Genomic DNA, 27,213 nt, shown 5'->3' with positions numbered 1-27,213 from the left:
CATGATTCACATTACTTTCATATTAGTAGCATGGCTTTCCTGTACTCTCAAACAAAGCCATTCCCTAGAAGCAACAGAATTTAGACATGTTTAAAAATTAGAGTATTTTATCTCTGTTTGTGTCCTGCCTGTCATAAAAATGACTTTTTGGTCCTAGAGATCTGTCATTTCTGAGCTGCTTTAAAATCTTGCTGTGTTTCTGTATATCACACTGCTTGTTTTTCTGAGTGTTGATACTGTATTAGCAGCTGGGAACCCTGAATTGTACCTTTGCCCAACTAAAATTGTGGAAAAATCTAAGTTCTGGTTACTGTGACTTCAATTCCTGTTAATAACAGATCAGATGGAGGTTCTCATCAAATCCACAGCACCTAGTGACCTAAACGCTGCACTGTGATAGATAGGTAGGTAAATTCAGATGCTTAAAATTTTGTTGACTTCACATACTTGATTACTGCCAACCACTTTGCTTGTTTTGTTGGTTCTTTTTCCTTCTGTGAATTACTAACACAGGAAGTCTGGCAGTACAGTACTGCACTTTCCTGTTGCCCTTCTTTTTCCCTGTCCTACCGATCAAAACAAGAAACAAGATTGAAAAGGAAGACAAGAACTCAACCAACTGATCCTTAGAGTCTCATTTCTGTACTGTAAGGAGCTTGGCGTCATGTTTGATGCACCGAATAGATCGCTTTGAAAAAGCCTACAGGTTCTGTACAGCCAAGAAAAGGACATTACTTGGCTATGGCAGAAGACCCCCCTGCTGCAGCACAAGGAAAGGTGTATCCCTTGCAGAATATATTATTTCAAAAGCTTACAACTTCATTTGTAAAAGAGCAAATAAAGATTGTGAGTGACAATAATTCACTCAACAAAGTCAGCAGGAGATTGATGGTAGAACTAGGTACAAAACTTTAATCTTCTAATGCACAGCTATCCCACACATTTGAATACATAGTCATGTGGTTTTATGTAATTGAAGTCTATCTTAACAAACAAAACTGCTGAAATTTCACAACAAAATAAGGTCTTCAATTAAAACAGAAATATAAATCGCTTACTTTTGAAGTATATTTTGTTAGCGTTTGTAAAGCTTAGTTGTTAACAATTGGGAATTAATACTCTCAGGGGTAAGGTACTAAGGTCTTCATGTCTCAGATATTATTTGTTCCCAATGGAAACAGTAGCTGTGATGAAAAACAATGGAAGCCTGTTGTTTGAGGTAGAAAACTGTTAAGTAAATATTTTCACAGTTGACTGCAGGCTTTTTAGAATGGGCACTTGCCAGTTTGCAGAGGGCAGCAGAATCCCTGTAAGTCAAACTTGCACAGTGTTGCTTCTATCTAAATTCTTCTTCACTTATGAAGAAGATTCACAGTGAACATTTGCAGTATGATCTTTGGAACACTGAGCCAACAAATGGCACATGACCTAAGTTTATAATTTACAGACTATGTTTCTCAGTTTAGGCACATTCTCATTGTGATTGTCATTCAAAGCAGCAGAGCTTAAAACCATTTAGGCCACAATAAATGTAGATAGTAGTTTTTTGATGTTGTTTCTTCTTTTTTCATGAGCCTTAAAACTGTTTGACTGTGTACACCTTCAGTAAGTATCTGGGCATGATACAAAAAAATGTATAATTGCAGACCTGTAGGCATTATTATGATATATTTCAAATAATAAATCTTGATTCATCCCTTGTAGGCCTAGATATTAGACCTCAGCTGAGAATATATTCAAAATGGCAAATTTTTAAGTAAAACATGGAGGGGCTCATAAAATGGATAACGGGAGATGTGTGTAACTGGATGGAGGAAAAGCATCATCCATGGCATTCCCTCGGGCCCTGTCGCTGTCACAAAGCAGAGCTCTGCCCTCCGCTCCCTGTGAGGAGCTGCAGCTGCCATCAGACCTCCCTCAGCTCCTCTGCTCTGGGCTGATCTAACCCAGGGACCTCAGCTGCTCCTGGTGTATCTTGTCCTCTAGAACTTTCAGCATCTTTGTAGCCCACCTTTGGGCACTTTGGAACAGTTTCGTGTCCTTCTTATATTGTATCAGGCACGTTGCACCCGGTGCTGGAGGTGAGGAGTAAACACAACATGTATTACATATTTCTGAATAGGGCAGGCATTATATGAGAGTGTAGCATGCAGCTGGGAAGAGAGAGAGCAAGAACTGCTTTGGTTATAGTTGGAGTCATTAAAGTTTTTTTCTTGTTTTGTTTCTTATCTTTCATTTCATTTCTTATAAAAGCCATCAGGAGATCCAAACAGCTACCGCAGCTTTTAATAAACCCATTGCCGCATTTCTTTGTTGCCACAGGAGTTAAAAATGAATTGTTAATGAAAACCGAGGTTAATATCAGCCACCCCAGCAGCCAAACACTTGCGATATGTCCCTATCTCTACCACACGCTGTGATAAGGCGCAGAGCCGCCCGCCCGGGGCCTTGTCCTGCGCTCCGGGAGGCGGTGCCGCTCCGCTCCCATGGCAACAGCGGAGGCCGCGCTTGGAGGACGGGTGGCAGGTCGGCTCCATGGCCTCCCTGGCCGAGCCCCCCGGCACACGGCCGCACTCCCGCACCCCCGCCCGTTCCCCCGCCCGCTCCCCGGGGCTGTCCCCGGCGCTCGGCCCCTCTCGCAAGGCCGCCTCAGGCGTCGTACAGGTGAGCTCCCCAGCGCCCGGCCCCGCACGGACGTTGCCTTGTGTCGGCGTGTCGTTTCTTGTTGGAATAAAGTGGCGCTTGTATATTTAAGGTCTAAGCGCCTTACAAGCGCAGTCTGACAGCCGTGTCTAAGAGGTGTGACTTTTCCAGGAGACACAGGTACGGCCGGTGGATCTGAACCATGCCATCAAGCTGCTGGAAGATTCAAGCTCTGTAAGTAAAGCTGAGAAGACATCGTTTCTGCTGAACAGGCAATAACGGTGTGGAAAAGCATTTGACACAACTACGTTGGTACCTGCACCCAATAAACCACCTGCTCTGGTGGCTGGGGCTCCAAAGCACAAAGCTAAAGATAGTCATTTTAATAGAAAATGGCACCGATGAGTTTTTTGCCTGTTAAATATCCCTATGTGTCTTCACGTGGGCACTGTCCCAGAAGGGACAAATGCTCACTCAAAAGCTGGATGTGCAGTTAGTGGTTTATCTGGAGTTTTACAATGCTGAAGCCCTCAGCTGAAAAATGGAAATAGATAGAGTGATATGTCAGAAATGTAGCCAATCCCCCAAGTTAACTGCTAGCATTTCTCCAAGGAACTGATGTTAAGGGAAGGATCACCATTTTCAACAGCAAAGATGACCGCCTGGGCATACAGGAGAGCAGTATCTCATAGTCTTCCAGACTGTCTTTGGTGTTCACAGAATGATTTGACAGGCTAAATTCACTACACCATTAGTCACTTTGATCTGGAAGCTTAATAATTTATATTCTTCAAATAAGACCTTGAATGGTGTTTTTATAGCACCTCTTAAGTTCATGTCTTGCAGAGAACTAGTCTGTGCCTTTTTTTCCCCCCTTTTGACACTGATAGAGTAAACGTACAGACTGAATAAAGATATTCTGGATGACACTGTTTTTGTTCCTCTGCACAATATGGAGTATCTGATGAAATGCTCTCAGGATTCTGGGCTTGTAGACTCCTGACATAACTTTCTGGTCTGCCTCAATTTGCAGTGCTCTGGCTCGGTGTGGAGGTGCTCAGGAGGGTTGTAATGAATACTACATGCCCTGGTAAACTGGCATTGCCTTTTTCAAACTTTGTATTTCCAGACTGTTTCCTAATGGTGGAAGAGTTCAACTTATAACTACATTTATACATACACATTTATCTCATGGGAGACACAGGTTGGATTTTTGTAGCATGCTCTCGCAGGATCCCAAAGAATGTAGGAGAAAGAGCTCACACGTTGTTAGAACAAAAGACGCAGTTTTAAAATCTCTTTAGTTACAAGAGTACAGGCTCTGTATTAGGAGCTCGCAGTTTGATCAAAGAGTTAATCCTCTTGCAAAGCACTTTTCATTGTGTCTTGTGACTTTTTAATCTGGTTTCTACTTTCATTTAAAATTAAAGGGGACAAATATAATCATTTAATGTTCTAAGGCAAACTGCAATTAAAAGCTACTTTCCATTCTTCTATTTAAGCGCGATTTGGAAGATGAGCAGCTGAAAGTCCTCAAGAAGGTAGTCAAGTCTTTTGAAAATGGGCTTGTATCCTTTTTTCCACTCTGTAGAATGCTGGAGTTGCTGTATGTTATGTATGATAATATTCTGTCTTTTCAGCAAACTGTTCTTGTTTCCACATGAAAAACAGTGATAGTCCAAGGGTGTTCTCATCACTGATCTTATGCACATACAGCTGAGGTTGTTAGGATGGCAAGATTCCTGGTTGCCTGATTCATTTGTTACAATATTAAATAGAGGAATCTCAGCTTTGTAGTCTTTGAAGAAAAACCAAGACTGTTAATCTGAAACTTATGTATGTTTTCAGTAAAACTGAAGAAATTAATTGGAAGTACTAGGGAAAAATGTGGGCATTTGGAAAAATGTGATTAATTTCATACAGTTCAATTCATTGCCACAATGATTTTAGCTTTCAGATTAGTTCATAATTGAGTTGTGGCTAAGCACTTACAGTCGGTATTCATGAGTAAGTTGATTTGCAGTAACTTCTGAGTTCCAGTGACCAGTTTTGATGATGTGCCTCTAAATTTGGTAATATATGCTTAGGTTCAAATTCTCAAGTTTTAGTACTCCAAGTACTAAAGTATTACACCTGGGACTAGAATAGGAAAGGATTTAAATACCACAAGGCTGTTTCAGACAGAATTTAGGTAGATAAATCTGACACTGTGATGTTTCTGCCCTATATTTTTAGCTACTCAGTTCTGAACTTGCATTGAGCTCAGCTGAGAAGAAAGCTAAATGAGACCTGCAGGAGTTTAGCTTCTGTAAAAGGAATGCTGCTTCCAAAGATCGAAGTGTATACTCATGAGCTTCGTTTTAGTCTTCTGGCTTTAAAAGCATTGGCCTTGGTTTTGTCTTTGAAATACAACTCAGTTTTCAAGCTTTTCATTTAATTCATAGTAAAACAAACAGTTGGATTTCCTTATCTTTAAACTGAAAGCCCCTTAAGGATTTAACACAAATAATGGACATTCTTAACCTGTCTGCAGAAAAAGTGAAAGAAGACGAAGCTTTTATTGAACCCATATGTGAACTTATTAAATTATGTGGGTAAGTACTTAAGCCCTTTTATAGATTTCAAACACCACTTATTAACACATTCATACAGTTTCTAAAAGAACTCCTGTATTCCTATGGCACCTTCAATAGAAGGCATCTGCTTTTGCAAGGTTCCTGTTATGTCACCCTTCCTTTTCATGAACAGTTTTTAGCTTGAGTCCATTTTCTATTGGCATGAAGGACACGATTTAGGAGCCAAGTATCTGTGGAGCCACATATTACATCATTCAGAATAGTATTATAGTTAACCCCAGCTTACTTGGAAGTAAGATTCCCCAAGGTGCTTCATTGCCTACAATTAAGTCATTCTAAGACTGCTGCCCTCAAGAGATTCAGCTGTTAAGACTTACTGAATTATGTTTTTGATGTTTCAAATGAGCTTCCTCAGTGAGTTTAAAAAACTGACACTTAAATACCTGAAGGCAAACTTTGGTAAATGACAAGCCATGTTGTGAAAGAGGAAGTGTTTTGGCATTTGGAGGATTTCAAATTGCTTTACAAACATGTGTTAGAAACTTTTTGGCATCTTCATTGTACTGCATCATCATACTGTACTGCAGATTACTGGTAGAATAGAGTTCAGGTGTTACCCGTACCTGTCCATACCTGTCTCCTGCTTCTGAAGATCTTACAAGTTGCTCATGGACTTTCTGTAGCTAGTTACTCAGGTATTCAATTGCAATTGGTGGGAACAAGGAGGAAAATAATTATGCCATGCGGTAAATGAGTAAGCTGGGTATTCAAACAGGGTTTTGCATAGCTTCCTTTCAGCTGTTGGCTTTAATAAACGTAACGATTTTGAGCTGAATCTTTTACTTCAAAGAGCAGTTATACTGCTTTCCTTTGCTGCCACTCAGTGGAGAATGAAAAAGTAAATGATGGATGTTCATTTACTCATTTGTGTGGCAGAAACATGGCAAAACTGAGAATATACATAAAGTGGATAGAATGTAGTTGTGAGTAGTGGCTTTCGTTTTTTTGTAGTAGCTCAGCAACTTGGGTTATGTAATAAATATATTTGGGAAGATTGCGCCCTTGGGTTTTACTTTAATTTTTGGATTATGGAAATTCCTCCACAGTTCACTACAAAGCCTCTAACTAGAGGAGGGGCTGCGACTCAACAATTCCTTTTTGATACTCATAGCAGAATTTTCCACTCTTTTGTAACTGCAGCTATTTGCCCATCTTCCCACTTATTTCAGTGTCTGTTTCTTTCCCCACCCCTTCCCCACCCCACACATTTATTCTATTCTATTTTTCAGTCTTTCCTCTTCTCTGACTGTGTTTACAGAGGTAAACCTACCGGAAAGCTGTTTCTGTACACTGAGCAGCAGAGACCTCAGCGTAATACTGTAGTGTGTACTCTTAGAGAATTTTTAGCTCTTATATGTTCATGTTGTATTCTCGAGTATTTCGCAAATGTTATTGGATATGTCTTAATATCCTGTTTTTTAAAAAATGAATATGTAATTGGACTATTTTGAGTCAGTTTATTGGTTTTATTTTCATCTATTTCTAGAGGTCTTGCCCAGGGATATGATTTTGTTTTCCATCTCTGCTTATATCTATTCATAGTGAGACTCTGGAATAGTTTGATAGCACCTCAGTTTGAGAATTCCATCTTTCACATTTAAATGACATTTGTTCGTTCAGAGAATTTCTGATTGTACCAGATATGAATTATGGAAATGTTCTCTGTGAAATACATGTCACTGTTTGCCAAAATGAGGTTGCCATATTATGGAGCAGGAATTCTCAGCCTTGAAACAGCATGGCAAAGAATGTATTTGTCTTGCAAAAAGTGTCTGTATTTGCAAAAATGTTTGAAGGAAAAAAAGCTGTTGAGCTTTTCTGATGGTTTATTAAAGTGTTCTGCGGGATTTTAAACATGCTTGTAATATTTCTTTATTTTCTTTTGTAGCTTGCCATTTCAAAAGAAGAAATTATCTGATGAAGTAAACTATTCTGTGACAGTTTCAAAATGCATTGCACAACTTGGTGAGTGTAGGCTGAGATGCCATAATGCCACCAGTATATAACATGAACTCTATTATTATCACAATTTCAATTGCTTGTTACATCTGTAGTAAGTGCAAGTCATCTCTTTTGATTATTCAGTCAGTACTCTGTGCTTTTTAGTATTTAGATACCGCTCTTATTTTGCTGTGCAGCTAACCCAGAGATTAGCTTAAAGTTACCTGTTTGCCAGTGTCAGAAGCTATGTGAGATAATTTTATCAGTACAGGTGAAGAACTGTACTTGTCTGCAGCTTGTTTGATTGCCTTTTGTTATGAGAAATGTGCACATTACTACACTGAAATGTGGGATAAGGGGAATATGTTCTTTTTATTGTTCTTTGAAACCAAATGGAATAAAGAAGTTAGAAACAGTAACACTTAAATTTCAGCTTTTGCCTTCAAAACTTGAAAGCCTGAGTTTTATTACCTACAAAGGCAAAGTACAGCAAGTCAGTGTAATGCTGTGCCTTACTAGGAGCAGCAGTTCCTGACTTGGCTTTTGTCTTGCATCTGAGCTTTAAGCTTCTATCCATTTTAAGAGACCTTTAGAGCAAAAGGTGTGAAACTTATATATCAGTGTCACTGGACGTCTTAGTTCCAAAGTATCATGTTAAATGACCTTGCATATAATATTTGTGATTTTCAAAGCAAGTATTGAAAGTATTGCTGATCAAAAGGGTAAAGAATGAAGCAGTAGTGACTTATCAACTCACCTGATAGAAAATGTTCCATATAGAGAGATACTAAAATCCAAAATTTTATTTATATTATGCATGCTAGGCCCTGGTAGGTCTCAAAGGGTTTCTTTTTACCTTGTGGAAAAGGAATGCTTTTCGTGCTCCCATTGTGTCATTTCATGTCTTCTGGAAGAGTGTCTGACATGATGACAGCAGCCTGGTGTTGTAGCTTTCTCCTGAGTACCTTCTGGAATAACATCCTGTCTCATAAGGATCTGTAGCTGTAAAGCAGAGGAGGTCACCTTTGGATAAAACTTATTCTACTCCTCCTAGGCTACTTTGTCTTATTCAGTGTTGGGGTCCTGGTTCCTTGAGTATTTTGTAGTCAAACTGCTTGCTGCGTAGAAAGATTTTTAGGGGGTATGGCCAGAGGAAAAACAAAGTACTGAAAATAGAGTGGTGGTGAATTTCCTCAACAGTTAATACCTTTGTGTGTTATTTTGTTTTTCTGTTTCTGGCAGGTTGTTTGATGAGGGTGCCAAGCACTCAAGTTAGAATACAAATCTGTAAGTCTATAATTGGCTTTTATAAGATGGAGCTACCAAAAAAACTACTTCCAGGTAAAGTACAGTGTTTTCAAGAAGGAATGTCAGAAGAAATCTGTGTTTATAGCCAGTTTGAAATGGGTCCTTTAATTAGGTGATTTTTTTCTGTATAACCGTAGTCACTGCGTCTCTTATATTAAATATGTAGCATTGCTGAGTGTGCAATTAATATATTCTTACAGAGATACATACCCAAAATATTAAATTATTTCATCAATGTGCAGTGAATTATTTATTACATTTATGGAACTAGGATTAAATAGTATCCAGAAAATGTGAAGCAGTCACAAGTTCTCTGAAAGAATGGGTAATGGAGGAAAAAAGACTAATTAGGACCAGATTTATAGAAAGGAAGCATAATTTTCAGCTATGTATATGCAGCCTGGAGAAAAGCAACTCTAGTTTCACTTGTGCTGCTTGTAAGGGATAAGTCTGAACCCATCTAATTTTAATTACGTTCTTTTGGAAACATTTCAGTATAGACCTTGAATAAATTATGGAACTTATCTGCAGAAAGAGGCTGGTGATAGTTGCAGATAAGCTCAGGCATGACCCTTTGGAAGTATGGATATGTATGAAACTGTAATCAGAATGCAGTACTATTTATTCCTTCAACACATACGAAGATGTCAGAGTCTGTTACCAGAAAAAGTCAGTCATGGATCCCCTCTTAGAGGGACACATGATCAGTGCTGGAAGACAGTTCTAGGTTGGCAATATGGCCAAGCTACAGATGAGCATTGGTTCAGTGTGGATCCAGAGTGCAGCTGAGGTATCATGTTGGACTTCAGTCTGCCCCCCTGCTGCGTTCCCACAATGTGGCACTAGCTCCTGTGCCCTCTTGATAGTTGTCATTTATTTCTGGACGTCTAAAGAAGCTGTCACTGCAACAGCCCTCACAAGGTTCTGGAAGCATAGAAGTATTTAAATCTGTTCTTAACTTACAAGTGAGATTCCAAGTCCTATGAGCAGTTTTGTGCGCATTTAGTTGTGTATATATGTATAGTTCAATCAACATAATCAAATGTTAAAATACAGAGAGATTTAATTCTTCTTCTTCAGATTTCTGGGGGGAAAAAAAAGTGCTATCTCATTTAAAAGAAAAAGTATTTCAGTCTGATTTTGTGAATCAAATTCTTCATCTCAGCATGCTCCATTTTATGTGTCTGTGCTATCCTCCCTTATTCACATATTTACCAGGTCAAGACGCTAAATCTGTTTGAACTTGTTAGTATGTAAGCTTTTCAAAGCCCTTAGTAATACTTGTTACCTTGCCACCTATAATCCTATAATTTTTTTTGGTCTGCTCTGTTTTTTGAGATGTGGGAGGCTGCTATTGCCAAATGTATGGGATGCTGGCATGCCAGGCAGTGTTGCAGTGTTATTCTGTTTTGTCTACTGTACTTTTTAATAATTGCTAATATTTCCTTTGATCTTTTGTCCCTCAGAAATTGAGCTGATATTTTCCTAGAGCAGTCCATAAGGATCTCTTACTTATAAAATGATACCAATTTAGAACCTATGAGAGTTTATACTTAATTAAAACTGCCTTTCACTATGTGCATTATTTACATTTCTTAGTCTTGCATTTCATGTTATTTTATATATATATTTAAACTATTTAAGATACACTTTACATTCACAAGTCAACATGTATAAGTGTAGACTCTCAGTGTTTCCCTTTCCTCCGTGATTCAGTGATAAAATATGAATTTACATATTCATGAGCAAAAGGAAAACCAGGGATACGTTAGAAATTCAGGCATGTAAATCTAAGTTTGGATTCACATGCTTTAGGTGAATAATAATGGAATGGATTATGATAATGATAATGGTAATGATAGTGATGGTATGATAGTGATAATGGAAAGCATTAACTATAGGTGAAGAGAATAAAGAAAAGAACTAGATCCTGTACCAGCATGTACCGCATGACCTGAAGGAAGACCTCTCCCTGCATATCATTTTACCCTTCTTTTTCTAGAAAGCAGTTTAAGAGTTTATATAGTATTCTAGTCTTCTGGAGGTTAAACCTATTGAGTATGCTTTAGGCACTGTTAATACTCAGATATAATCAGCTCCTGTTGTGTTATTAGATTTTTTCCATTGATCTAAATCTAGGGAAATATTCCACTCCCATTTCAATTCTTTTTTGATAAAGGTTGAATAATTCATAAAATAACCAAATATCTGAATTTACTGTCTTATAATAAAACCTATTCTATGTGCAGGTTACCAACCAACAAGTGCAAACTATAAGATTCAGATGGCTGAATTAGGAGGATTAGCAGAAACTCTTGTTTTATCTCTAGCATTAGTTGAAAATAAACTTACTGAGAAGTTGTGGGTTCTTAAAGCTCTCCAGCATCTCTCCACCTCTGGTTAGTACAGATTGTTCTTTCAACAGTCTTACCTTCCTTGATCATTTGTTCTCTAGAACAATGAGTGACCTAGTTAGAATTAATTGTTCAGATTTTCATCATTTCAGGAGTAAATTGCAGACATATGATGAAGGCTCAAGCAGCCAGCAGAATCTGTTTGTATCTAAATGGCACTGATCCCTCAGGACAGCTGGTGTTCCGCTCATCAGAAATCCTATGGAACCTACTAGAAAGTACCTCAAAAAAAGAAGTTGTTAATGAACTCAGTAGCTTGGAATGTGTACAGTAAGTACAGTGAAGCATTTTATGAATTACTGCTATAATTTTGGAGAAACCTAAAGCACTGTTATTGTGTTGCATAATTATAAGTGGTGGTGGGGTGCTGGAACAGGCTGCCCAGAGAAAGTATGGGTGCCCCATCTCTGGAGGGCCAGGTCAGATGGGATCCTGGGCAGCCTGGTCTAGTGGCTGACAACACTGCCCATGGCAGGGAGTTGGAAACAGATGATCTTTAAGGTCCATTCCAACCTAAGCCTTTTTTTGATTCTGTGGTAAAATTAGTAAGAAAGTCTATGTTATGGCGTATGAGCCTTTGTTCCAAATCCTCTGCTGAGGTAGGTAATGAGTTCTCCCTTAGTGAGTTACACTGTTTTTACTATTTGGGATTATATCATCTCTTCTCAGTAGCCGTTCAACAACATCCATGATTGAGTAAAAACTATGTCTTTCAATGAAGTAAGTCATTATAGCACATACAATAGAAGATGCAATTTGAAATACATTCATGCACCTTGCATATATGCTTTAATTGTGCTTCTAGCAGTATGCATAAGAATTCATTTCATATTTTGTCATTATTGAACAATAAGGCTTTGAAAAGTATGATGCTGAATGAGGATCCTTATACCTAGAGCTGTATAAAATTAGAATATGGAGAGAATAAAATGCTTTTCACTTTAAGTGCATTGAAGGAAGCATTTGTGGACCGGCTCATAAATGGTTTCCGCCATTGTGATCATCAGCTAAGGAACGACCTCCTGGTGATTGCCACATTAATAGCTCAAAACTCTGCAGCATCTATGATTGTAAGTATTCATAATTATATATTTTTAAGGCTAATAACCTTTCCTTTTCTATTGTATACTTTATAATTTTCACTGTTAATTTTCTGTTTGTTATACTCTGTCTCCAATGCTTAGCTAAGCCAGAAACCTTTCTGCCATTCCTTCTATTGCAGAGATTACAAGTCTATATGTCATTAGTTTGGTGTGCTAGCATCAGCTTTATTTGGTACTTAGGAAACTAGCTAATACTTTTAATGTGCAAAAGTTAGCTCCTCTGCATATTCTCAGATGCGCCATTCTGTAGCAGTGAGTTTTGTACTATGTTTCATTTGTTGTCTGAAGATGTAAAACAACCAACTGTATTCATATAACCTAAATTCAGCCAAAGTACCTTTGCCTTGTAAGAAGAGTCTTCCAAAAAGGCCCTCAGAAGCTTTAAATAAGATGCTGAGAATTGACTAGATCCAGTTAATGAGACACATAAATTCCTTCTAAAACTAGATCACCTAAATGCAGCCCTAAATGCATTATCATGACTTGTCTATAAAAGTAGATGACTTGTTCTTTTGCTCCTGAATGTTTTCTTCCCAGAGTTTTCATGAGGAATCTGATAGAAGGCAACTTTTATGGCTGTTAATATTCTTCTACTCTCTTGATTTATGGTTGAGATTTAGAAATGTGGCATAGAAATAGAATGGCTAAGTAATCAAATTACTGTCTGTGTTGATCAACTGGCTGTACCAGAAAGGATTATTATCAGGGGATTCATATCTAAACCTCTGTAGAATTTTCCTATTTGACAATGTTACCAAATAGATTTTATAGTCTGTTGTGAAGATTACAGATTCTTCATTCAGGTTTTCCCTTTTATCACTTATCACATTAAGGAGTGTCTGTCATGCTGCTGCAGAAAGATATTTGTTGTCTAAAGCGTTCAGCTTGTTTACGAGGCTGCAGAAACAGGGCAGTTTCATTTCCTACAAGAAACAATAACAAGGACGTGACATTTAAGTCCTTGTACTAAAAATAAATAGTGTGAGCTCTGCTCACACTGTGTGCTGGTGGAAGGCCCTGTGGTGAGTTTGCCTGAGGGCCGAGGCCGAGTTATTGTGTTTTTTTGTTTATGAGCTATGTCCTACTAACTGCATTTACATGGCTTCTAATCATCTCAGAAATGGCTCTTTAGTCTCTTGTGTGCTCTGTGGACAATCCCTGTTGTCCTTCATTAAATTGGACATAATTATCCTTCTGGTGGTCTGGTAGGTAATGTTATATTTGTAAATGCAAGTTGCTCATACATGCAGTTTTCATAAGCTTACTTGTAAAACACTGAAGCTGAAGTTGTATGTTGCGGTGATCTTGATGCACAAAGTTCTGTGTGCACAAATGCATTCTGAAAAAAGAAAACACACCTCTCACAGTACTGTGAATGCTGTTTTCTTGTGTGGTAGATTGCAATAGTGAGTACAGGTGCTTGGGACTTCCCCATACAAGTTCAGATTTGCACTGTGTGAGACATGGGTTTAAAGGATTGTACACTTAGCCCTATAGTTAATGAGTATTGTACAGTGTCTAAATTGAATTCTTTGATAAAATTTTGTATTTTGCTATAGAATACATTAAATTCCATGTTCTGAAGAGAAAAGATAACAGAATTAAATAATCTATTTTAATTTTACAGCAATTTATTTCAATTAATATGTTTATTTTGAATTCTTACTAGGAATGTGGATTTACAATGCTGTTAATAGTACTTGCTACGTTTACTGAAGGTAAGAGATTTCATACTGTGTAATTACAGTGTTTTTTTCTTTTAATTGAAATTTTGACATAATGTATCTATTAACATATCAATTTTCTTCACAGTTAAAATTCCCAATCCCTTGTTAAAAGGTCTTAAATTTACCTACTCTCATGAAGACTTTGAGATGAAGAAGTTATTGTTTAACATTATAGGGATCTTTTCTAAAGACCCTCATGCTTTACAGGTAAGTTCTAAGATAACAGAAGGTACAGCAGGTAAAAAAAGAAAATAAATTTTAAAAAATCATGATTCCTATTTGTCTGTTCATCTGACATTGTCCAGTAAACTGAAACTGTTTTCTAGATCAAGAATTCAAAACTACACACCATATGTAGCTCCAAACCAAGTTTGCTGTTTGAAAGCAGCATGTGCTTTGTTTTAGAGAAGCTGCAAACCTAGACCATGAAAGAAAAATGAGCTGACAAGTGACTGCAAAGCATTTTTGAGATACAATTGAAGAGTATAATAAAGTTTTACAAACCACAGACTTTGGGAATGCTAGAGTATAAACACAGCTTGTCTGTACTTGTGCTGTTCCTGACATCCTTTCCCAATAAAAAATAATTTTCCTAGTGTAGGATGGATAAAGCAAACTGTAATGATTTTTCTTATTTGCATGTGAAACCTGTAAGCTGTCTCTTTCTTTTTTGAATCTGCAGCTTCTCAGTGAAAATGATGTGATGCCAGCATTGCTGTATTATGTAAAACCACATAAAAAGCCTGGACTTCATGACTGGTCTGCCGCCCAATATGAGGAATTACAGCTTCATGCAATTGCTATTTTAGCTTCAGTGGCTCCCTTGTTAGTTGATAAATATTTGTCTTGCCAAGCGAATACTCTTCTCCTTGTGTTTCTAGAATGGTGTATAGGTCAAGGTCAGTAGAAGTTCATGGCTTTTGTACCACGGTAACCTCAGCACACAGTTCACCTGGCCTTGATTTCTTTGGCAGGAAGGAAAAATGGAAAACTTGTGATGCTGAAATGACTCTTTTTTTACATATGGCATGTTTTAAGTTTTGGAAACTACTTATTAACCTAAAAAAGTAAAAATTAAAAATAATTAAAAAAAAATAATTCTGTAATAATTTTCGACATTAATCAAAATCAAACTATTCTTTTGCATATAGTATAGCCCTTCACAGAATGGCTTCTTAATTGGCTATTTCAATCAAGAAGTTTGTTTAGCAGTAAGATGTTTACTTGTTTTAGCTTACCTGCACTGGCAAGGCCTTCTTTTTATTTATGGAAAATTCTGGGAACATTATTGTTATGGACACACATTGTCTGCCAAAGAAAATACTCTTTATGTTTGCTCCACAGATCCTTTCTTTGGTCAGGGTAACAGTTTCCATGGAACAGGTGGTCGCGGCAGCAAACTTGCACAAATGCGCTACAGTCTGAGAGTGCTGAAATCTGTTGTATCCCTTTATGATGATGCTGTGAACCTTAACCTGTGTGACCAGGGAGCGATTGGCCAGCTTTTGGGTAAAGCAATGTTTTTATTGCTTACAGTTGTATATTTCTTTATACACTGGGAATTTTCACGCCTTTTCATACAATGTGTTTTTAGTGCGTTACTACTTAGTAACACCCGTAGATGTGTACACCCTAAATACTAAAAGTAATTTGATTTTTAATTGAATTAAAGCTGACCCTATTCTTCCTCTGTCATTACACCACGTTTGTTGCACATTATTTGCACTGTATGTAGGGAATCCTGTTGTGAGTCTGGTTCTACCTAAATCTTGTTACACTGTGACTTTCCACAATTTCTTTTTAAGAATAAAGGAAAATCAAAACCAGTGTATTTTTATGTAAATGACATTATAAAGATTAAAATCAGTATAAAGCTGCATAACCATTGTTCCTATGATTTAGGCTTTTTTTCCTTTCAGCAACACATTCTTACTATTACATGTACTTTTTAAGTTCTGATTCTATTTTAAATTCTTACCTTATAATAATAAATTTTCCAGTACTCTGAAGGAATTGCACTGAAAGAACAACTAGGTAAGATTGTTTGGGATTCAGAGTATGGTCCAAAGAAAGCCTAGAAACAATAGATTTTATATCCTCAGCTGAAAATTGAGCTCCTCTGAAAGAAAACAAAAACAAAGCAAAACCAAAACAAAAAACTCTGTGAAAATGTTCAGATTTTAACGAGAGCAACATTAGCTATATGTCTTATGTATCAGATTCCTGACTTCCATACAGAACATTCACGTGTATAAAATGTTCTCATTTGTAGACGTCCTGAAGTACACAGCAAACAATTCGGAACAAAGCGATGATGCCATTGTGCTGGAAATCCAGGCTAATACATTATTTATTTTGTCTGCCCTCTGTGAAAATGACGTCCACAGGAAGGTTTGTATCCTCCTACCTCATCATGAACAGAAATTATTTTGTTTGCTTGTTTCTTAGATCGATAGCAGATGCCAGTTGTAGTTCATTGCTCGGAGCTGATAACTGCTATATGTGACAGTGACTGTTAAAAATAAAATCACTCAGAAATCCATTAGCAACTGTCTCAGCTATTCAGTTGTTAATTTACATGTTTTTAATGAACATATGAAAAAGTGTTGAAGAATGGGATTATCAGTTAAGAAGAAATGAACAGTTTTCTTATGTTTATTATGAGAAATATATCCTGCTCTAAGCAGGGGAGCAAATTTATTACAATATATACACTTTAAATTTTAAATTTTCTTTGCTTTTTCTTATGCGTAGCTATTTAGTAAATACTATTTCAGAAAAAATGTTGCTTTAATTATTTTTAGCAGGAACTCTTCCGCTATGATGGAGTGGATTTACTTATCTCATTCATTCAGATGGATCCAAAGAAGCTGCACAGTGGATTGGGCCACAATCGTCTCCTTTTCAGTGCACTGGACTGCTTGTGGTTAGTAAAGAAGTATTTTAGCAGTGTCAGCTGTTAAAAACAGCAGCTCGTGGATTTTTCATTTGCAATATTATGACCTTCCTCTGCACATATGGGTCCTTCTTCCATTTAAAGCATGTAAAAATTAATGTTTGACTAATTAAAAAAGAATACAAAAATAACAGATATTTTGCATAGATTACCTAGACAGGGGCACAGTATGAATCACAGAATCACAGAATCACAGAATCACCCAGGTCGGAAGGGACCTCAAGGGTCATGTAGTTCCAACCCCCCTGCCTAGCAGGGCCACCAAACATACACCTTTACTAGATCAGGTTGCCCAGAGCCCCATCCAACCTGGTCTTGAACACCTCCAAGGACGGGGCATCCACAACCTCCCTGGGCAGCCTGTTCCAGGACCTAACCACTCTGTATGACATATGACAGTATGTATGACTGTATGACAGTCAAATTCCCTGCTTCCCTGCACAGCAGTATAACTCCCTGCACAGGATGACCTCATAGCATCATACAATGGCCTGGGTTGAAAAGGACCACAATGATCATCTGGTTTCAACCCCCTGCCACAGGCAGTGTCACCAGCCATCAGATCAGGCTGCCCAGGGCCACATCCAGCCTGGCCTTGAATGCCTCCAAAGACCTCCTGACATTTCAGTGCAGAACTACCTGAAACTTTCTGGAAAAAAATTTTCTGATTGGAGTCTTTAAATTACTTCAGAAGAATAAACACATGTTGATAATAGACCATTGTTAGCAAAAAATTGTTTGCTAATTACCTATACTGCCTGTATTGGACTGGAAATTTTTCAAGAATTGCTATCAGAGACACAGATAAACCAAAGTTAATCTGTTTGAAGTCTGAGTTTGATAAATATGCAGAAAGCTAAATAGTATCATTGTCTGGGAGAACAGACAGCTCAGTGATGCAGGCAAACGCTTCAGTATCTGAATTAATCCTGAAATCTGGAGATTATTGAAGACAGCACTATCATGAGTGCTGCTTTTATGATTGGTTTAAGCTGGGAGAAGCCAGCCCTGTTGACCAAAGAAAGTCTCTTCCTCTCTTAATTTTGCAGCTGGAATATTTACGTAGCTTGCAGTGAGCCAGATCAATGGTATCATGTAGCTAAATGTTAGCATCTTCTACTGTTAATATTCTAATCCAGTTTGTAGTGAACCTGCTGAATTTCTTGGCTGCTGTGAGGAAGCTGTGCCACCTACAGGAAAAAGAAATTGTGGTGAAGTAGGTTCCATTTAATTATACAGTGTAAATGAAAATACACAAGGGTAAGTATATGAAAATCATTTCTTTTACTCCCTGAAGGTATCAAGCTTATTGAATGCTAAAAATTTTTATATAATTTGGTAAAATAAGTGAAATATTTGTAGAATGCTCTAAAACGTAAAAATGTTGCTTCATATTGAAATTATTTCTGTTTAAGGTCCTGTGTCATTGGATGCTACATTGCAGAGGATTATTTTCTAGAAAAACAGGGCATTTTTTTCCTCCTGGATTTGCTGGCAGTAGGTATTTTTATTATTTTTCTTACAAAATAAAAGAGTAGTAAAATAACATGGAAAATTGTCTTTTTAATGGTTATCTCCTAAGACTGTTGCAGTAATGACAAGAAGGCCAGTCTGTGTAATTCCCTGAGATAGGAAGGTAATCTGCACACCAGGATATCTGCTGAGACATGACTGGACAGATATTCCCTGTATCTTTTTTGTTAAATAAGCAGTTGGCAAAGAGTCTTAAATTTACCAAGGCTTGTTCTTTTTATGCAATGAAACTCAAGTTATGCTTTAATTTGAATGACATATCTGCTTAGAAAAGCATCTCCATTCTTCTTATTAGAGTTAGTATACTCTTCAAGGCTTTAAAAGTTTTGATGTTTGAAGTTATTTTGTACATGCAACATAACAGCTACAAGTAGTGTAATAGCTGCTGTTATGGATCTATGGCTTGCATCTGGCACTAGCATTCAAGCATTTCACGAAGCTGAAGACCCTTTTCTGCTGCTCAAAGATCTGGTCACAGAAGAAAAGAGATCTTCCACAGTACTGCTCAGCCTCTGCCTTCTGAGTCTGTTTCTTATGAAAATAAATCTTGGTAGAAGCACATAATCAAATACAGTAGTTCATCTGTATGTGAGCCTGGAGGCACCTATTAAGTAATTTGACACACAGGCATCTCACATGATCCTACACAAATTCCCCTTCACAATCCTCGATTTATGGAACTTTGCATGGCAAGAATCTTGAAAGATTGAAATTCAAACCTTCTTTCTTTTTTTTGGAGGGAGGGGAGGCAAATATCTGTGATTAAAAGCTTCAAGTTACTCGATTACATATTACAGAACTCCTCTTTTTGTTGTTGTTGTTGTGGGTTTTTTTTAAGTTTGGATGTAGATTAATACTGTGCTATGACAAATTGAAACATTTTTTTTTCCATTTCTCTTCACCAAGTTTAAGCAAAAAAACCTGTGCAATATAATTCTTGGGATCCTCAGTGAGTTTTGTGACAATCCCAAAACCGTTATTCACATCAGTACCTGGAGGGGCGAGAACGATCAAACAGCAGCTAAACTGCTAATACAGCTCTGGAGACAGGAGGAAATGGACCTGGGAGTCCAACGTGATCGATACGGAAGGATTGCTGGTACGTTTTATGATACATGTGAAACCGTTAGCCAGTGAAACTGCTCGTGTAATAAATAAATAAATAAAATGTATTTCTGGCTTTTGATGCCAGAATCATAACGAGAGTAAATTTGTAATATTTATGGCTTTATGCTGCAGTTCTCACCAAAGCCAGAATATACTTTGTTTATGTTTTATTGGAGTGTGGCCGCTAGATGTCACTTCCTACATGAGCTGGAGAAAATGAACCATTACAAGTACCTTAAACTGGCTTTCTAACGCTGGAAAATTATTTAATTTCTTCTAAAAAATGACAATCTGTTTCTTCATGTATTATAAAAATAAATGAGGAGAGCACTATGATATCGCAAATCTTTAGTCATGCTAATTAATTACTATTTTGTGGCCCAAATTTCTGGGCAGATTGTTGAAATGTTGTGATTACATTTTGAATTGCTTAGATGTGAAGAGTCCTATTGCTGGCAGCTTCCAGAAAGAGCAGGAGGTCGTCCCTGTGCCTTCTGGCTGTCCCAGCTTTGCCATTGTGGAGATTTCAGAAAACATACGGGCAAAACTTTACTCATTGCTGTGCAAGCTAGGTAAGACAACTGAATGTCTTGAATTGCCTTGAATTGAATTGCCTTCTCAGTGTCATATCTGTCATTAAACAAAACTACAAAACTTGTTCACTGGCAGTTGATCAAGTCTCTATTAAAAAAAAAAAAAAAAAAAAAAAAGGAAACTTGAGATGCGTCATCAGTCTTCTGTTACTATTAGATGCTTGCTCATCCTCTTCTTAGAAGCCTCTCTTGATGGGGATTCTGAGATGTTTTGCTGCCATTACCATTAGTAAGCTTTCCTAGAATCAAATCTGAAGTTTCATCAAAATGTTCTGCCATTTGTTTTCCTGCATATAGTATCTTTCACATCTATTAACTCTTTACATATCACTAGAAATCCTACATTCTGCAGCCTTTACCCCCTGGTTCTCATTTTCTAGAATAGCCTCTGATTATTTTCATCATTTTTTTTTTCCTTGAGTCTTTTCATTTTGTTCGCATTCTTCTGTCATGTCCCAAAACTGAGCTCACTCCAGCGGAATCCTCACAGCCAAATAGAAGTATATTTCTCATCTTGAAAATAACCATACTGACATTAATATAACAATTGCTATTGTTATGATGGCATTTCCTCGCTTGATATGTGTGATCTTGTACAGCCTCCAGTCATCTAACATCTGGATCTGAGCAGCTGACTATTTCTGCATTTAGAATTTTGCATTTGTCCTTACTGAATTACATTCTGTGTTTTTAAAATAACTTTTCAAGCTGGCTATTTTAATTTGCATTCTAATCTTTGGCTTCAACTTGCTGCATTCTCTTCTGATTACGTGTTGTTTGCCCACTGAATAGTTATTACACCTTTGTCTAAAAACCTAATCTGAAGTTCAGATGCTTGATAAGCCTTCTTGCTTGGCTGTACAAAAAAACTAGCCAGAATGACATGGTCTTTTTTTACTACTTCATGATGGATATTAATGTTTCCACTGTTACCGTTTAGCTACACAAAATGTATTTAACTGTTGTTACTTCTATTTTTTTCTTTTTAAAGATAGACATTATGTTTGTTCTTTTCAAGTCTGACCTCAACGGGTTCAAAGATAGCGAGTAATAGTTCTGAGACTGCTTCATCCAGTTCCCTGGCTACCCTTGGAACCAGCTGGTTTGAAAACATCTGCAGTTTCTCTAACAAACTTTAGCCAGTTTTTTCTCTTCTTTAACCCAACTTCTTATTAGCATTAATTATGTTAATCTTTGATCATCACAGCTGAATTCTTTATTAAATCAAAAAGGCATGAGATTTTGTTCCAGCTTTTTCAGTATTTATACATATCTCCTATATTACTTATGTACTTTTTAACATTTCCCATGAAGTCCTGAAACGATGTGGAAGAACTGAGATAAATTCTTATAGTCCTTTTCTACCATCTTTTTCTTAGTGTAGTTATACTTCACAATAGCCTGCAACAGAGTGGTCCCAGTGTTAATTGATCTTTACTTACGAAATTTCTTAACTTCAAAACATGATGTAATTATAATAAACAGATGCTGTGTTTCCAGTGATCACACAGATGGCATGTTGAAATGTAGAAATAGCTTTCATAGGCTATATAGAAATAGCTTTTTAAAACACCAAGTAGAATAAGCATTCAGCATACAAAAAAATATGAGGCACAGTCCCAGCAATCATACTACTCTTCCTTATTCCTTCACACAGATTGTTAAAAATATACTTTTAAGATGGATTTACTGTGCTCAAGCTCATGAGGTAGAGATTAGCTTCATTACTCAGCTTTGAAACAAGGTGTTGGTGATCCTGTAATACCATTCTCCTGTGGGATATTTCACAGCTAAAGCAAACCCTGTGCTATAACGCTTCTTGATAAATTGGAATCTGTAGACTAAGCTGTTTGTCTGCCTTAACTGAAAATCAAGCTCACAAAAATAAAAAACCCAAAGAAAAAAAACCAGCAAATGCAGCACTATCCTGGCTTTACAAGCAATTGGAAGGTCACTGGAGCCACCCAAGAGTGAAGACTTACTATAGACTGAATTTGAAAAGACAGTGATTTTATCACCTAAATCCTGCTCCAGGATTGGAAGAGGGATTTACTGATGTACTTGCGATGAAGATTTTGCATGTGATTATATATAAATAAGGTGGTGTCTTTTTTAGACTGTTATATTTTAAGATGAATTAACCATGCTGTCGCTACTGATTTGATTAATATTCCTTTAGGTTTTGATAATTTGCCTGGTTTGTCTGCTAAGGATTTTGTCACACTCGCTATCATACGGCGGTATATTGACTTTAAGGTGAGTACTGTGGAAGAAAATATTTCTTCTGCATGTATGTTTGGAGGAATAGGAAATTATCTTGGGATATGAGAAAGTAATAACCCTCCACAAGCTGTAAGCTATACCACAAGTCACCTGTTGCTTTATAAAAAGCGTAAACTGCTATTTGGCATTAAAGGAAACTATCCCACCTCCATAATTCCAGCATTTCCTGGCTCTTCTTTTGTATTTCTACAAATATTTGTGTCTGCATAGTGAACCAGACTAGAAAACAATGCTAATTAAGAATAACTCAGGAAAATAAAAGTGGTTTTAACTGCTTGCCAGCCCAAGAAATAGGATTGGGCCAGGTGTGGGGTAGGGATCTGGGGAGGGACTGAAGAGCAGGCCTGCCTCTTTGTGCAGCAGGGTCAGCATATGTATGGGTTTTGCTACTAAAGATCACAATAAACACACATTCTTATGAAGGCTTTTCTGTGCTTTCCCATCCTTGTACCCACACTCAGTTCCCATCCATATTGTCAAATGTAAGGTATCACAGTGGTGTGCGTACAGGTGTTGAGGGATATGATTTAGCTGAAAAGTATTGGTGATGGTTGGACTGGATGATCTTCAAGGTCTTTTCCAACGTTGATAATTCTGTGATTCTGTACAGGAAGCAAGAATAAGATAACAACTTCTGTGCATCCTGCTTAAAACAATCCTGCTTAAAATACACTTTAGTTCATGCCAATTTTCAGCTTAGGAACAAAGTCTGTGAGAGCCTGGGATGTTCAGGAACCACTGATCATTATCAACCTTGAGTTGATAATTCCCTTCTCCATTTACATTTCATGTTACTGTGTATGTGATAGCATACACAGTGTGAGACTTTACAGGGGAAAAAAGCCATCAAGACTCAACTCTTCTCTCCTGTAATTTGGTACCTTGTATTTCTGTTTCTTCTGTAGTTATCAGCATTCCTGTTGCTCAGTTTGTGAATTTGGGACTTACGGGCAGATTATCCTAAATGATTTTTGCATAACGTTACTGAAGTTTAACCTTGTGTAACAACTTTGGGAAGTTAAACAACAATAAAAAGGAGATAAATATCAGCGTGTCGTGTGTATTCCATCTGCAGGTTGGAGAAGTTTGGAGTGAAGTGTGTGCAGAACTAAAAGAAGAATTCAGACCTATTGGTTCAGATGAGGAGATCCTGAAAGTTATTTCAGAGGTGTCAGAAAATGTTGGAAAAATGGTCACAGCTTACCAGACTGAAGTGCTTGAAAATCATCATCACCAAGAAATCCATGAGGAAAAAAAAACATACACAAGGGTAAGGCAAGGAATATTTATACAAGTGAAATCCATAGGTGAAGATAAGTTTTGTTTCTGTTGCTGTTGTTTTTTTAAGGGGGTGCATACCTGAATTATTTAAAGGACAAATGTATCTCTACAGCATTGTCATTCAGATTCAAGTGAGTGGGATGAGCTAAGATGATATAAAGGGACATGGTTGTACTGTCTTAACAGCGCAAGCAAAGAATTGGGGAAAGCTCACGGAAAGAGGATTGTGTTGTATTTTGTTAATCTCCTTTTCATTACAGATTCGTGCTGTCCATAAACAGAAAGAAATGGCAAAGAAATCTTGGGAAGATTTCTTAACTCGGACATCAAACTATGAAACACTGAAGGTAAAAAATCTGAGTGTTGGAGCAAAATGTGCAGTCATAGTGAAGTTATAATAGTTGGGAAGTTCCTAATGCTTTTCTTAATGAATGATGAAGTTATTCAAGTAGAAGACGCAGTAAATGTTGTATTCACACAAACATAGAGGAATGAACTGTAAGTTGTATTGGCAGAGCAATACAGTCCTTGGTACTTCCACTGTTCTGATTATAGACACAAAGTGGTGATTATCATGGTTCATGGTTGTAGGTGTATATATATACTCATACATACATGTATCTGTGTATATATATCTATATACAGGACAGTAATGCTGTAACATTCTCATTAGTGTCTCGGATATTGGATAAGCATGCAGTCTTCTCACTTTCATACGTAACACCAAGCTGGATGAAACAATCCACATGCAGTGAGGATGGCTGCCATTCAGAAAGGTTTTGACAATCTTGAAGTATGGACTGGCTCCAACTTCATGAAATTCAGGAAAATAGAATGTAATTTCTTGCTTTTGGGATGTATAAAAGCTTTTGTGGCTCAGTACAGCCTTGGGTCTGATTAGCTGTGTAAATATGTAGTATATGGGAATCCTGGGAGATGACATACAAAACAGGAGGCAACAGTGTGCTCTTGTGGTGATAATGGCTAACAGCACATCAAGCTGCAATCAGAAGATTAAGGCCTACAAGATACAGGAAATGATTATTTGCTTCTGGTCACTGTGAAACTGCACCCCTTCATTCTGTTTTCACCTCCTCAGTACAAGAGGGTCACAAACCAGAGGGAGAGTATTGAGATGAAAGGCCAACAGATTTTTTACCTCATTTGTTTTGTCATTTTGTTTGTGTATTTTCTTGCAGATGCAAATAATACGATCATTCTGATTAAAACAATTTTACCTTTTTTTTTTTTTTCCTAACTATCTCTAGAAAGCAAAAAGGCTTCAGGAAAAATCAATAGAGGCTTCCAAATCAAAATTAAAGACTCAAAATGGAGCTTTCCATTCTACGGACATTAAAGGCCTGGGCACAACAGTAAGTAACACAGGATGTAGGATGGAATACATGTAGTTACGTGCATATATAAGAAAGACTTTTAATCAGCAATATTTTGCAGAAAGCATCTGGAAGATGTAGATATAAACAGGAATGTTCTGAAAATTGCTAGTAGAGAGAAACACATTGTTAGGTTTCATTTTGGTCTTCAAGATGATATAATTCATTTCTCTGGAGGGAGAGAATTTAACAGGAAAAATATCCTCACGATTCTGTAGTCATTACTGCAATAAGTGTAGATGAAAGCAAGGAAGCAGGCAATCATTTTGCAGGAGTGTTTTAGGAAAAGGAACGTATCGCCAACACCAGGTGAAATTCCTTGTCTGCATTGCTTAGAAGTGTTGCAAATGTCAAATATTGCTGGTAGTTTATTTTGGTGGAAAATCTTCTTTCCTTCTCTTTGCCAAACGTCTTCAGTAGTGAAAGATGAAAATGAAGCTGAGATGGTTGGTGCAAACCAGTCAAAGTCAAGTAACTAGACAAATGAGCCATGTGCACTCAAGGCGCAGCACTGTCTCAGTAGGTCATGGCTAGAAGATAGAGGTGTCACCCAAGGATTTTTCCTCAAATACACAAACCTATTCAGTATAAAGAGTATTAATGAAACTGGAAGCAGCAGGTCTCTTTCAGATACAGGCAATTACGTTCAGAGAAACAGGTTCTACTTTTTTTTTTTCATTTTTAAGTATTAATATATAGCAAAAATCTGTGGCTGATATGATGTGCAAATCCAAATAGCGCTGCACAACAAACTTCTATTGTAATAAAGTCTTGGTGTTCTTTTCTTCTATTAATAAGAACAAGCGTGAAAGCAAAACAGCAGAGTATATAAAGTTATAAAACCCCTCTGTCTTTTCCTTTGTGTTGATGGGAACAATTTGTGAATTCAGTATAAAGAATGATTTGAGTAGACCTAGGAAATTTCAGCATGCGTCTCCACCTTCTGAATAGTATTTTCAAAAGACCAGTTCATGGTTTAATTCTCATCTTTGAAATAGTAACATGGATATCAAGCAATGCATTTATTTTGCTTTTCAGGTTGGATCTGGTCGCTTAGTAACAGTTGAAAGTACACCTTATCATTTAGTTGAAGGACCACTGGCTGCTACAGACCTCCCTCCTAAAAAGATATCGTTTTCTGAAGGAACCTTAAACAAGAACAAAAAGAGTTAACACGTTGGACTCAGCCAAGAAAGATTATGTACTTGTAGGGTAAATAGTGTTCTGAGCAGGGCTTTTAATATTTGAGTTAACTGCATATGTATTTTAGGTACAGATGAAACATGTCATATAGTTTTGATAAATGGCATAGAACATCTTGAGAGTAAAATGATATTTTTTATATTTATAACTAATGCAAACATGGGGATGACATACTAATAAAATATCCTATATAGCGTAGTACAAAGGCATGCTGAGTCTGAAGATTTTGTCTGTTAGTGTCAGGTTGCCCTGATCCACTGTCAGCAGTTCGACTGTTTGGATTTCCATCTTCTGTTGACGCACACAACGCACTGCAGTTTAAGTATCTCTTTCTTTGAGCAGGGTGATGAACCTTCACGTAAATATACCCAGCGTTTCATTTTCCTAGATGACGGATCCACACTGGATAAAGTACCCACACGGTGTTTGTTCCAGCCCATTTTGTTTCCTGAATTACTGCCTTTAGCACTGGGACTTCAGCTTAAGGCTCACTAACAGGCACATCTGTGCCAATGGTTTCTCTAGGTCTGTCAGGGAGACTAGCTGAAATGTTCTGTGGTTTGTGGATTTCTCACCATTCTTTAACTGGTCATTCAACTCTATTTATTTCATGGGTTTTATTACCCATGTTCCCTCCAGTAAGAGATCTATCTGTTTCACCATAGCAATGCTGTGCTCACTAGATGGTTAAGCTCTTTGAATTAGTTTTGCCCGGCTGGATGGTTTCTTTTGTTGTGAACTGTTCTCAAGCCAGTCTTGCACTTTCAAACCACTTCACTCATGAGTGTTTCCTGCTGTGACAGTGATGGATTGCATTCCCTTCCTTACCTGCATGAATGTGTAATTAAAGAACAGTCTCATGCAAAGTATCTTTCTTAAAGCAGTGTAATGGTGTTTCTGCAAATACTGCATTAATAGGCAAGGAAATGACTATTATACAGACCCTGCTGCATAGAAAAATATTTTAATTAATCCATAGCCTAGTCTAAGCAGTGGTAAAATACAAAGCTTAGGCTGCACAAGACATTACAATGAATATAAACCTTCCCTTAAACTTGGCATCACGCTTCTTTGCAATTCTTACCACTAAA

At 37.3% G+C, this 27,213-nt stretch overlaps 1 protein-coding gene across 8 annotated transcripts; it reads left to right on the top strand.

Annotated features, from left to right (window-relative positions):
- The first annotated feature begins 378 nt into the window (after positions 1 to 378).
- CFAP69 (cilia and flagella associated protein 69) lies at positions 379 to 26,991 on the top strand. Of its 8 annotated transcripts, none has more exons than XM_085538631.1 (23): positions 379 to 404; positions 2,815 to 2,877; positions 4,146 to 4,211; positions 5,128 to 5,237; positions 7,168 to 7,244; positions 8,463 to 8,561; positions 10,778 to 10,927; positions 11,035 to 11,212; positions 11,889 to 12,012; positions 13,715 to 13,763; positions 13,858 to 13,979; positions 14,455 to 14,671; positions 15,117 to 15,281; positions 16,045 to 16,163; positions 16,577 to 16,698; positions 18,144 to 18,225; positions 19,168 to 19,360; positions 19,803 to 19,940; positions 22,141 to 22,217; positions 23,320 to 23,514; positions 23,786 to 23,872; positions 24,794 to 24,898; positions 25,958 to 26,991. In XM_085538631.1, the coding sequence occupies exons 4-23, from the start codon at positions 5,152 to 5,154 to the stop codon at positions 26,090 to 26,092; spliced, it is 2,520 nt and encodes an 839-aa protein (XP_085394757.1). In that variant the 5' UTR covers positions 379 to 404; positions 2,815 to 2,877; positions 4,146 to 4,211; positions 5,128 to 5,151; the 3' UTR covers positions 26,093 to 26,991. The 8 variants fall into 8 exon arrangements, 6 of the variants coding, with proteins under 6 accessions (XP_085394757.1, XP_015709004.2, XP_085394759.1 ...); XM_015853518.3 differs by lacking the exon at positions 379 to 404 and adding an exon at positions 2,478 to 2,664; XR_014943067.1 differs by lacking the exon at positions 379 to 404 and adding an exon at positions 2,481 to 2,664 and having other exon boundaries at positions 16,580 to 16,698; positions 18,144 to 18,229.
- The last annotated feature ends 222 nt before the right edge of the window (positions 26,992 to 27,213 follow it).

The sequence above is a fragment of the Coturnix japonica genome, chromosome 2 (assembly GCF_054131305.1).
Source record: "Coturnix japonica strain WE chromosome 2, WE-NBRP24, whole genome shotgun sequence".
In the NCBI taxonomy this organism is placed as follows: Eukaryota; Metazoa; Chordata; class Aves; order Galliformes; family Phasianidae; genus Coturnix; species Coturnix japonica.
Note: the sequence above shows the minus strand (reverse complement) of the source record. Positions and strands in the feature narration are given on the sequence as shown.

Bases quoted from the DNA above. Each gene is read 5' to 3' on its own strand.
- CFAP69 (XM_015853518.3), top strand. From the start codon at position 2,536: ATGGCCTCCCTGGCCGAGCCCCCCGGCACACGGCCGCACTCCCGCACC. The intron at 19,361-19,802 runs GTACGTTTTATG...TGAATTGCTTAG, and splicing joins TCGATACGGAAGGATTGCTG to ATGTGAAGAGTCCTATTGCT. The intron at 19,941-22,140 runs GTAAGACAACTG...ATATTCCTTTAG, and splicing joins CTCATTGCTGTGCAAGCTAG to GTTTTGATAATTTGCCTGGT.